At 36.9% G+C, this 12,387-nt stretch overlaps 2 protein-coding genes across 4 annotated transcripts; one reads left to right on the forward strand and one right to left on the reverse strand.

The window, feature by feature from the left end:
* The first annotated feature begins 2,694 nt into the window (after window positions 1-2,694).
* LOC113313507 (ARM REPEAT PROTEIN INTERACTING WITH ABF2-like) lies at window positions 2,695-5,681 on the forward strand. 3 transcript variants are annotated; one of them, XM_026562301.1, is made up of 2 exons: window positions 2,695-4,165; window positions 4,274-5,681. In XM_026562301.1, the coding sequence occupies exons 1-2, from the start codon at window positions 3,733-3,735 to the stop codon at window positions 5,548-5,550; spliced, it is 1,710 nt and encodes a 569-aa protein (XP_026418086.1). In that variant the 5' UTR covers window positions 2,695-3,732; the 3' UTR covers window positions 5,551-5,681. The 3 variants fall into 3 exon arrangements, with proteins under 3 accessions (XP_026418086.1, XP_026418095.1, XP_026418080.1); XM_026562310.1 differs by having other exon boundaries at window positions 2,695-3,825; window positions 3,953-5,681; XM_026562295.1 differs by having other exon boundaries at window positions 2,695-5,681.
* A 354-nt stretch (window positions 5,682-6,035) lies between these two features.
* Window positions 6,036-6,674, reverse strand: LOC113358868 (DUF724 domain-containing protein 1-like). Its single transcript, XM_026602591.1, has one exon. The coding sequence runs from the start codon at window positions 6,672-6,674 to the stop codon at window positions 6,036-6,038; it is 639 nt and encodes a 212-aa protein (XP_026458376.1).
* Window positions 6,675-12,387: the final 5,713 nt, after the last annotated feature.

Consider the following 12,387-nt stretch of genomic DNA (forward strand, 5'->3'; position numbering starts at 1 on the left):
CTTTTTAAAATTCTGCCCATTCACCATCTCGATGTTCAGAACGCTTGCATCTCTGCCGTTCACTTCCTCTCGGTGCACACACGGTGCTTAAATCACGGTGTGTGTATCATTACTCCTCTTAAAAAAATAAAAACTAAATCAAATCTAAATATTGCTACTCCATTTCAAATTCTCTTCTCCTTTTCTGCCGGCTCCTCATTTTGAAAACGAAATTTTTTCACATCACATGTACGTGCTTGTATTAGTGATGAACACCATGCAAGAGGTGATGATGAACATCATGCCGGAAATGATGAAGACAATGACGGAAAATGGTGTCGGCGTAGTTAGTTGACAAGTATTCAATACCAGAAAATGATGTCGGCGTGCTCGATAAATAACTTACAATGTCGGCACTGTAAGTTAGAAGTACCGTACATTTTGTAATATCTGTTGGCATGGCTAGAGCTATGAAGACCCTGTTGGTGAGAAGGTTGTCGTCATGGTTCACTCTCGTTTTCAAGTGTGATGATGGCAAATGATCAAATGAAGATTCAACATATAGCTCTTGTTTCTTAATGACTTGAAGACTAGAGACATCTCTTTGCTCATTATTATCACTCATTTTAACCATTTTTTTTCCTTCTACTCTCACCAAGTGAAGTGATTATGATTTATGCTAATCATCATCAAACTAATCTATTAACTTAACTCATTACAATTAGTTTACTAAACATGATTAGTGAGGGGTGGATTAGGAATTATCTAAATTACCAGGATAAGGGGTGACTCTGATTTACTATTTATATCTCGTTTTTGTCTTTTTCCTATATCCTCCATGAATTTTCCATATCCCCCAATTGCGTCTTCAATCAGTAGCATCTTAGTCTTGCACAAGAAAACTCTCTCTCTTCTCTACTCTAGCCGATTTTTAAGGTTAGAAAAACTTTCAGCGACGGCTCTTGTTCTCTGCTCAAATCTGCTCGATTTTTTGAGCGGATATAGGAAAAATAGGTAGTGCTAGTAGTAGTTTTCTTTGATCATCATAGTTTGGTTAGTAGGTTGTTGTTTATTAATTTAAGTTTTTTTTTAAAGGTTTCCACTTGCAATTTAACAAGTTTTATGCCTTTCATGGGTTTATGTCTCTTCCCTTTAATGGGTTGAAGTTCCCTCCCTCCAACGGGGTTTCTTCTTTTGTCATTAATAGTTATTCTTTCTCAAGGTTATGGAATGTTGGTTTGGTGATGAAACTCGACATCGTGAATCTTCATCTTAGATTCCGGAACTATGTGTTAATCTCTCGGTTTATACAGGATATCATCTTATTGAAGAAGACCAGTTTCATTCAAAATGGTTGGTGTGTGAAGCAAAAACCATTCCCTCTCCGATTTTATTGGATTTTTCATCGTACATGTATTAATACTTTACCGAAATTCCTTCTCTTTCTCTTGTCAGAAATTTCTGATTTGTTCATTTAATGGATGTTTCTTTTTTGGTTCTTGTTTGTCTCAATCCTATTGTAACCTTAATTCACCACTAATACAAAGGAGTTTCCCTTTAAATTTAAGAAGGAGATGATGAAAGAATATGAGATTACAGACTTAGGGATTATGCGATATTTTCTTGGGATTCAAGTAAAACAATCTCCGGAAGAAATATTCATTTCCCAAGAAAAATATGCAGAGACTTACTGAAAAGGTTCAACATGATGGATTGCAAACCAATTGCAACTCCAATGGGTACCAATGAGAAGTTGGTAAAAAATGATGGATCGACAAAAGTTGATCCAACCTTATTCATAAGTCTAGTCGGCTCACTGATCTACTTAACAAATACAAGGCCAGATATCGTCAATGCAACCAGCATTGTTTCTCGGTTTATGAGCGAGCCAAGCAAATTACACTATGCCGGCGCAAAGAGAATTCTCCGATACATCAAGGGAACAAAGGATTTTGGCATCAAGTATACAAGAGAAAAAGATAATGATTTAATTGGCTTCACAGATAGCGATTGGGCATGTTCTATTGAAGACCGAAAGAGCACATCGGGCTATGTTTTCTGTATGGGAACAAAAGTTATCTCTTGGAGTTCCAAAAAACAAAGTACGGTGGCACTATCATAAGCCGAAGCAGAGTACATAGCATCAACAAGTGCGGCATGTGAAGCAGTGTGGTTGAGAAGAATAATGACCGACCTACAACAAAGGCAAAAACTACCGACAACTATCTACTGTGACAATATGTCTACAATTGCAATGACAAGAAATCCAATCTTCCACGGACGGACGAAGCACATAGAACTACGACATCACTTCATCAGCGAGCTGGTCGAAAACAAGGAAATTGAGCTCCAATTCTGTCCAACACAAGAACAAAATGCGGACAATTTCACAAAAGCAGTCACGGTGGACAAGTTCAACCATTTTAGAGACAAGCTCAACATCACAAATTAAGAGGGGGTGTTAAAAATATACATTAATTTGTGATTTTGCAAACAGTAAATCTAGAAAAATCTAGATTGCTCAAGGCAGTTCAGAGAAGATAATCTTCTAGACAAAGTAAGTCTAGAATGATCTAGGCTAGTCAGTAATAAGCCTAGACTGATCGGTCAAATGTCTAGAGAGTTCTTAAAGTACGAACTCAGTTTGATAAGTTTAGTAGAAAGAAAGTTCTAGTCTAAATACATACTAGACTATTCTAGAAAGAGTGTGGTCGGTCACTCACTGCCTATAAATAGGCAAGCTCCGGTTCATTTTTGAATCAATCAAAATCCATAGAAAACTCAAGTGAGTGAAGTAAGAGTGAGAGTGAGAGCTAAACCAAGTGAGCCAAAGTTCCCTTTGTAAACAGACGTGTAAGCCAAAGGTGCTACACCAAACCTCTTGTAACATTTCCAATTTCAATTAATCAAAGCCTCACTTTACTTGAACCAATCCTCTTTCAATTGAATCATTTCCATAAACCCATCACACTTACGCATTGCGCCAACATTACTAGCTAAGCTTATAAACTCATTGAAACTCATCTCTGAATCATCCAAAATCTTCCTCCTCTTGAACTCAATAGTCTCAATGTCTAATCTCTCCTCTTTTACTTCAGCTGCTACCCTTGCGATCTGTTTCTCTAAATCCACCAAAAGACATTCCTTTTCTTCAACAGCCACCTTCTCTTCTTCGGCTTTTGATTTTAATTAAAAGACTGAACCTTTCTCTTATTTTAGTTAGATCATAACCCTTAAAGTCTCTTAGAAAACTCTGTTCCTCACTAAGAAAAGTAGTAGAATCAACCATGTTATTGAATTTGATAACAAGGTTCATGAAGGCTACATCCAATCCCAGTTTTATTCCTTGAAAGATTGTTGCTAATCAACATTAGCTTAAGAAAAACATTAGCATATCCAGCGGTGCCGTGTCCTCTTAGCAAAAACGTAGTAGTGGGCTTCAACTACAGCAAAAGAATGTGCTTGCAGTTGCCGACCTCTACAATCAAAATCATGCTAGGACTAGGAGTGAGTGGTCTTCAACATTCTCCTTGCAAGAAGACTAGTCGTTCGGAAAGTATCTTAAACTTTGAGTCAGCAAAAAGGAATCAGAAAGCAATGACTCACACTACCACTTTCTTGACACTTTAATCACATTCAAAAGTTGTTACTTTTCTCGGAATTTCCTGCGAAAGTGAGATTCAAACTCCATTTTTAAACTGATAGATGGGTTCTTGAAGAGAAATCATAGAAGCAAAAAAAAAAAAAAACACAATGGAAGAAGAGTTCTCATACTTGATAGTATTAGCAGATAGAATTCGAGATGCAGTAAAAGAATCCGAATCATTCAAGCTTGAATGTTCACAAGTAAGTAAACAAGTTAATCATTTATCTCTAATGTTTCGTTCCGTCATTAGATTATCAACAAACACAACTGTTACTACAAATACTAGTAGTACTAATCATTATCAATCTTCATTTTACGAGCGTCCAGTTCGTCGTATAATCTCAGAAGTGTCAAAAGCTTTAGAGAAAACATTGACACTGGTAAGAAAATGTCGCCAAGGAAATTGTTTCTTTCATTTTCTTACGATTACGATAACATCAGCGGCTGATTTCCGCAAAATATTTATTCTTTTAGATACTTCGATTGGTGATTTAGAATGGGTGTTGAGTGTGTATGATGTCAACTCACTTGAATCGAATGGTATTCTTCTTTCATTGCCTCCTATTGCTTGTAATGATCCGATTTTATCATGGGTATGGTCTTTTATTGCTGTTTTGCACATGCCTTCTTTGTCTCATCGTATCGAAGCTGCCAATGAACTTGCTTCTCTCACAAAGGATAATCACCGGAACAAGAAGATTATTGTTGAAGAAGGAGGCATACCGCCACTGCTTAGATTGTTAAAACAAGGGTCTTCCTCGCCTGAATCTCAGATTGCTGCTTCTAATGCTTTATCTTATTTAGCTACCGATCGACAGAGGATTAGAACTATTCTGTCTGAACATGGTGCTCCTATAATTGTTCAAGTGCTTCATGAGTCTATTATGAGTGTTCAGATCAGTGTTGCTAATTTGGTCTCGAGAATGGCGAAAAATGATCCTGCTGCGCAGGAGGAATTCGCTAGAGAAAATATCATTAGGCCGCTTGTTTCTGTGCTTTCTTTTGATACTTTTCTGGATGAACCCAAGCCTCAACCTCAGAGGCCTACTAGTTTTCATTCCCTGGTTAGGATTAATAAGGATTTACAAGGAGGGAAATCCAATGTGGGTATTCGCGGTAGCAGTATGCATAATAAATATGAGAGGGAGAATGAAAATCCTGATGTGAAACTCGAGCTGAAGACTAAATGTTCTGAAGCATTATGGATGTTGTCAAAAGAGAGTACATCAAATAGCAGGAGAATTACGGAGACGAAGGGACTGCTCTGTTTGGCAAAGATAATTGAGAAAGAAAGAGATGAACTGCAAATGAATTGCTTAATGACAGTAATGGAGATCACATCCGCAGCAGAAGCAAATGCAGACCTAAGGCGAGCAGCCTTCAAGACCAATTCCCCAGCTTCAAAGGCAGTTACGGAACAGCTTCTGGCATTAGTTCATCAGGAAACTAGTCCGTCGTTGCAAATTCCTGCGATAAAATCAATTGGATCGTTGGCGCGAACCTTCCACGCTAGAGAGACCCGAGTTATAAAACCCGTCGTGCTTCAGCTGGGTAACAAGAACCTGGATGTTGCAACAGAAGCTGCAATTGCCTTGGGAAAATTTGCTTGCCCGGAGAATTTCCTCTGCGTAGAGCATTCTAAGACGATCATCGAGTATGGTGGTGTGACGCCTTTGCTGAGACTATTGAGGCCTGGCAACGACCGAGCGCAGATGCATGGTTTAATTCTGTTGTGTTACTTGGCACTGAACGTGGACAGCGGTGAGGGTCTTGAGAGAGCACGGTCAGCGCTGGAAGGCGCAGCTCGCTCCTCTGTACTGATGCAAAACTGCCCATCTCTAAGAAATTTGATTCCAAACGCCATTTCCCATCTTGCGGTGTATGAGACTGGAGTTTATACTCTCATGCAATCTTATACCATTTGAAACTTCAAAACTGGGCAAGTTATGCAAAAAGCATAATAAGCTTATTACTATTCATTTCATTGCAAAGCATATTTACAGACACTTTGTTTATCTTATGACAAGAATTGATCTATAAAGTAATCAAATTAAAAAAAAAAAATACTTCTCTTTACTTTTCTCCGGCAACATTTGCCATTTCAACTTTTTCCGGTGGTTTCAATCAACGCAAAGTTTAGTTGTCTAGTTGATTAGGAGGAAATCAGGATGGATTCATGAAACAAAAAAAATGAAAATGTAACAAAACAACACCAACCAAAATATGCATCTTCATTCATGATCATCAACTAGTTACAGAATGCAGTTTCATTAAAACTCTAATTGATTAGATAACTAAACTCTCTCAACTTAATTTTCTTAACAGATTCATCATCATCTTCTTCAGCATCACTAGTACTTACCATGGGTTCTTAGCTAAAATTCTGAACTCATACTCATTCATGGTTGAATCATTCAAAATCTTCCTCATCCGATTCCTGAATTTTTACTTGATTGGCAACCCTTGTAGTCTTTTCTGCTAACTCCATCAAATGAAATTTCTCTTCTTCAATTTCTGCTTGTTTCTCTTTCTTTGCTTCTTCTAGTTTTTCAGCTTTCTCTTTCAGAGTCTTATCTTGTTCAGCTCTGTTCTTTAGCAGATTGAATCTTTCTCTTACTTTGGTCACATCATAACCCAGTTTTCCAAATTCCTCCAACTCTTCAGTAAGACTTTCAACTTTACTAAGAAATCTAGTTGGATCAACCAAGTTCCGAAATTTCTTAACAAAGTTCAAGAATGCTATGTCCCATCCTAGCTTGACTCCTTGTTTCATGTTCTCACTTGTGAATTTCTTAAGTGGGTTCAAATGTGGTGTCTGTGGTAGTGATGTGAAAATTTGATCATAAAAGAGTTTAAGTTCAGGAGATAGTGAAGAAGACCCATGGTTAACTAGTGGAGATTTCAAGGTAAAACCAGGAGGAGGAAGAGGAGAAGAAGGTGGTGGTGGCGGTGACTCTGATGGTCTTGGTGGTAGTTTTGGAGAAGAAGAAGAGGAGGAAATCTTCAAGATTAGTTTTTTAGGATACGATGGTGTAGTGTTTGATGCCATTGATGTTTTTTTTTTTTTTTTTTTTTTGGGATGGAGTTTTTCTTGAAAGACTTGTTATACAGAAGAAAATACTAATTTCACTGTGACGAAGAAGAACTGTGTGTGATGAAGATGTGAAAAAGAAGAAAATGGGGATGTCTATTTAAGAAGAAGCAATGGGGGTCTATCTGTTCAACCAATTGCCATTTTGGTGTATGTTGTATATATTCAGCACTAACTTGCTTTTTCAGACTTGCTATGTGATGACAATTCTCAGAAGTTTAACTTTGGAACGCTACTGGGCTGCACCTTTCCAGCTCAACTCCATTGGGAAATTTAAAGTGAGGGATGAATTTCCAGCATCATATTGAACTCATTGCAAGATGGAACAACTCTCATCCACAATGCTATGATCATACTGGGAAATTCAAATATGATGTTGTTGCACAGCTTTCTGATGCCGTCAAAAACACCATGTTCCGGCGGTGAAGATTTCCAAAAGCTGAAGCAAGTTATATTATTCAGTCACTGGGAGCCTCAGACCGTAAACTCTGAAAAGTAAAGAGATTATAGTATTTGTTAATGGATGATTCTAAGTTTTTGGTGGTATCCAGGCAGCACAGACTCACTCGGTGAAGATTTCCTTCATATTCAGTCACTACTACGTTGAAATTAGAAATCCTGTAGAAGCTAGTCAAACTATATTGAAAATTTTCTTGTAGCCAGTAACATAAATACACGTCACCTAGTCGAGGCCCTGGGGAAACTAAAAAAGTCCAACTATTTTTTTGCCACCTGTGTCAGCCAAACTTAACTACCCATTATCTCTTCTTTTCCCGGCAACATTACCGTTTTCACTTCTTCCTTATTCCGGTGGTTTCAGCAAACCAATACTGAGTTTTAGATAGTTGAGTTGTCAAAGTGATTGGCAGGATTCAAGAAAGAAAAAAAAAAACTCTGTAAACTTAGTAGATTCATCGTCTTCATCACATGATTACTATTACATTACAGCCATGCCTGAGTAGCTATGTTTCTGAACTCATTCAAATTCATTTCTGATTCATCCAAAATCTTCCTCTTCTTGGACTCAATAGTCTCAATTTCTGATCTCCGCCCTTCTACTTTAGCTGCTACCCTTGAAATCTCTTTTTCTAAGTTCACCAAAAGACATTCCTTTTCTTCGATTTCTGCTTCTCTCTGTTTCTTTACTGCTTCAAGTTTCTCGACTTCATGATCCTTTGAACCCTTTTCTGCTTCAGCTTTGGCTTTTAGAAGAATGAATCTCTGTTTTACCTTGCTAACCCATGTCTTTCAGCCTTACTCAGAAAATCAGTAGAAATTTCATAACAAGGTTCATGAAGGCTATATCCCATCCTAATTTGATTCCTTCCTTCACAATCTCACTTCTAATATTTCCTAGTGGGTCGAAATGAGGTGATTGGGCTAGGTCTGTGAAAATTCGATCATGGATTAGTTTAAGCTCAGGACTTAGCATAGATGATCTATGGTTTGGTGGGAATATCCTTGTAACGTCGGGAGAAGAAGGTGTTAATGGTGATTGTCTAGATCTAGTGGAGAAGAAGAAGAAGATGATGAAATCTTCAGTCTCGGTGATGATCTAGAACTAGTGTTCGATGCCATTGATGTTCTTTTTTGGAGTTTTTTTTCTTGAAAGAAAAATAAGACTAATTTCACTCTGACGATGATATGATGAAGAATAGGAAATCTGGTTTGGCAGCTTAAAAATACAAAATGGGGGTTACTTTTAAAGAAGAAGTAAAGGGTTTGTCATTTTGGTATATGTTGTATTTAATCTTCAACAACATTAGCTTTTTCAGACTTGTTGTTATGCTCAGTCTCATCTCTAACTTATTTGATACACAAAAATGATTCTCCGAGTTGATGTGATCAGTTATGAAAATACAGAGTTTAATTACTTTGTCTGGCAAACTCATTCAAATCCTACCTATGCAGTCAAGTCACTTGATTGTTTTAGGGTGCTGACTTAGACTACTCAGAAGACTAAATTGAGTGGAAATTCTATATTGCAAAATTGATGAGATTTACTACAACACAGACAGAGGAAGTCTACGCATAGGTAAGGCTGCTCAATTGCAAATTTCTAAACAGTACTACCATATTAATTCCTGTTTGCTCTATCTTTTTATTATTCCATTCATTAATTGGCTTTGGAATCAAACCGAAATCATCAATAACTTGATCTCTGTTTGTTGTTGTCGCTCATCGGAAATAAGTTTGGCGTGAGAACTGCAAAACTCTGTCTATCCATAAACAATTGAAGAAGACAATATATCACTGCAGCTCTGTGGAGCATTTTTGTAGCCAGTAATGTAAGAACATATTATCATTGAACTTTTTTGAAACACTAGAAAACAAAAAATATCTACTTGTTTCTGCCAAACCTGACCCTTTTCTCCGTCAGCATTTCCGTTTCTAGTTCTTCCCTACTCCGGTGGTTCCAGCCATTACTGAGTTTTAGAGTTAAATCCTCTAATTGAGTTCATTTGGTCTAATTGGTTTGGAATTCAGGGTTCAAAAGAGAAAAATGTAACAGAAACAACACCAACCAAAATATAAATCTTCATTCATGATCATCAACATTAGGACACACTACTACTGCTAGTACTGATTACAAAATGCAGTTTCATTAGACAGCTAAAACCCTAACTAATCACACGTTAATTCCAGCTCTCTGGAAACTTGGGTTTTGTTTTGATTCATCTTCTTCAGGATCATATAGAGTAGCGGAAATGATTATTACTACATTACATTACCATGGGCTGTTAGCTGAGTTTTTAAACTTAACCGCATTCAGCTTTGAATCCTCCATGAGCTTCTTCACCTTCAACTCAATACTCTGAATTTCAGACCTCTGCTCTTTTACTTCATATTCAACCCTGGCAGACTCAGCAGCCAATTTCACCAAAATAGTTTCATCTTCTTCAAGCTTCTCTTCTTTCTCTTTCTTTTCCTTTTCAAGTTTTTCAACTTCACCTTTCAGAGAAGATTGAATCTTTCTCTTATATCAGTCAGATCGTAACCCACTTGTTCAAATTCCCCAAACTCTTCAACGAAACTCTCTACTTCACCAAGGAAGCTAATTGGATCATCCAAGTTCTGCAATTTCTTGACCAGGTTCAAGAATGCTATGTCGCATCCTAGTTTGATACATTCTCTGATGTTCTCACTCTTGAAATTTCCAAGTGGGTTGAGATGAGGTGATTTTTGTGGTATCTCTGAGAAAACTTTATCATACAAAAGCTTAAGTCCAGGATTTAGAGAAGAAGAAGACCTAAGATTTGGTAAGAGTTTCATGGTTTCAACAGAAAGAGGAGGAGGAGGTGTTGATGGTGGTAGTACAGGAGAACAAGAAGAAGATGAAATCTTCAGTATTAATTTTCTGGGATATGATGATTCACTGTTTGATGCCGTTGATCTCTTTTTTAAATCATAATGAGGACTCAATATAAATGAATACCATGTTCGGGTAGTGAAGGTGGTTTCGGAACAGGTTTGGCTCTGCTTCTCAGTTTCATTTTGTAATCCATGGGGAATGAAATGAAAATTCTACTCTAAATTTTTTTATGTTCTTTCCTAGTTAGTTACGGCTTCGGGAGCCAGAAGTGCCTATGCCCATAAGCTAACTCTAGTGTTGGGCCTGTGTTACTTGATATTTGTCAGCCCGGTAGATTTGTGGATAAAATTGTAAACAGACGTAACTGGGAGTTGGAAATGTTGCACACAAACAACAGTTACCGGGGCTGTTCATGGTGGGTTTTGGTTCGGTTTCTAGCCAAACCAAAACCGAAACCAATATTATTGGTTTCTAAAAATCTAAACCAAATCAATCCATTAACCATTGGTTTGGTTTCCAAATGGTTCCAGTTGGTTTCGGTTTGTCCCAGTGATTTTTGGTTAACCAATAATTATGTCAAACCAAAAAAAAAAAAACACAAATCTACAGATAAAAAAATCGTAGTTGCCGATAGTATTGGTTTACACAAATTTACAGACAAAAAAAATACAAAAAATATCAAGAATAGTTAAAGCTTACTCTAATTCTAGAGATCAAAAGAAGATATATAATATATCTTAATTTAGTTATTTACAAATAAAAAAGAAGGAAGACGGGAAGAAAAAAGTCGAGTAGCAGCGGTTGTAGTTGGGGGTGGAGAAGGGAGGCGACTGAGAGAAGGAGAAAGAGAAAGAGGGAGAGTATTATAATGAAATATTAAATTTAGGGTTTCTATTTATCCTCTAAATCAATGGGTAGAATCTAATACTTGTAAATTAAAGGTAGAAACTAAGTTTAAAAATTAATCGGTTTTTTAATGGTTTTTGGTTCGGTTTTAGAGGTCAAACCAAACCAAAACCAACACTATCGGTTTTCCACTTTCTACACCGTAACCAATCCATTAATAAATGGTTCGGTTTGGTTTCTTTCTAATTGGTCTGGTTTGGCCCGATTACAGCGAAAAACCGAAACCATGTTCAGCCCTAACAGTTACCAAAAGAGGGATGAGTGCTGAAAAACTATAGCTTTCCGGCCGGTAAATCGGGAGATTACTGAGTTAACTCAGTTGATGTAAAAAATTCAAAAAACTTACTTCTCATTCTTTTAGATCATTAGATTTAGTCTGTTTTCTTTATCAATTCTTAGTTTTCTTATCATAAAACATGAAGTGTTTTGATTTTCCACTAAACATACCTTTTCATTGATGCAAATCTCTTATACGGATATAATATCTATATAAGATTATAGCTTGTTTTATGTATTTTAATTTTTAACGATTTTCATTTGTGTTTTACGTGTAGTTTTCCTATTATATTGACATGTTTTTCTAATTTTTGCAGGTCCTCCTTGATCTTTACAGATGGCTTCTATCCAGTATTGGATCTTTGTTCACAGCATATGCATCTTTCTGACAGTATTTTCAGATCCTACAGTTTTGAGCAAGACAGTATTGTCAAAACAAGCAGTATTGCGAAAAATTACAAGTTTCAGTCGGAATGTGTTGCAGTATGATCATTTTCAATCCCAGTTCCCCAATCCAGCTTTAAAATCCATAATAGTTTTCCCGATTCAGAAGCCAAAAACTCGGAAATTTCAAAAAAAAAACTCTTTTCCCCCCGTACAGCTGCATGATTTAGGAATTTCCATTATTTCTCGGAAGGCATGCAGTCAAACCACAACAGAATCCTTACCACCATCTCCACGAATATTTTTCAATTATTCTTAAGGAAACAAAATATTTTCTTTCCTCTCTGTCAACTTATAGACCTAAGTATAAGACAAGAACCCAATACTTGTTCTCCTCATCAAGAAAATATTGTAAACCCTAATAAGAAGCATACCAGTTGTGAAAGAATGAGTTCTAGCATCATTAATAATAAGGTTAACGATATCACTGAGAAGATGAAAAGTGTTACGATTAAGAAGACTCCTGGCAGTTCTTTCAGAGGTGTCATTGGTTCCTCAAAGAATCTAACTGAGGCGGCTGGGGAATGGTCAAATAGTTTGATAGGCAAACTCATAGTTAATGATCTTGAAGTTGAAACAGCTGATGTTAAGGATGAGCTGAATCTCCTATGGAAAAACTACAAGAAGAGAATAACTAGAGTTGTTGGGAAGCACTTATATGTCTTTAAGTTTAATACCCCGAGGGATATGAAGGATGTTGTTAAAAAGTCTCCTTGGAATGTTCAAAGATGT

This window comes from Papaver somniferum, chromosome 1 (assembly GCF_003573695.1).
Source record: "Papaver somniferum cultivar HN1 chromosome 1, ASM357369v1, whole genome shotgun sequence".
Classification (NCBI taxonomy): Eukaryota; Viridiplantae; Streptophyta; class Magnoliopsida; order Ranunculales; family Papaveraceae; genus Papaver; species Papaver somniferum.

Coding starts and splice junctions, on each gene's coding strand:
- LOC113313507 (XM_026562295.1), top strand. CDS start 3,733: ATGGAAGAAGAGTTCTCATACTTGATAGTATTAGCAGATAGAATTCGA.
- LOC113358868 (XM_026602591.1), bottom strand. CDS start 6,674: ATGGCATCAAACACTACACCATCGTATCCTAAAAAACTAATCTTGAAG.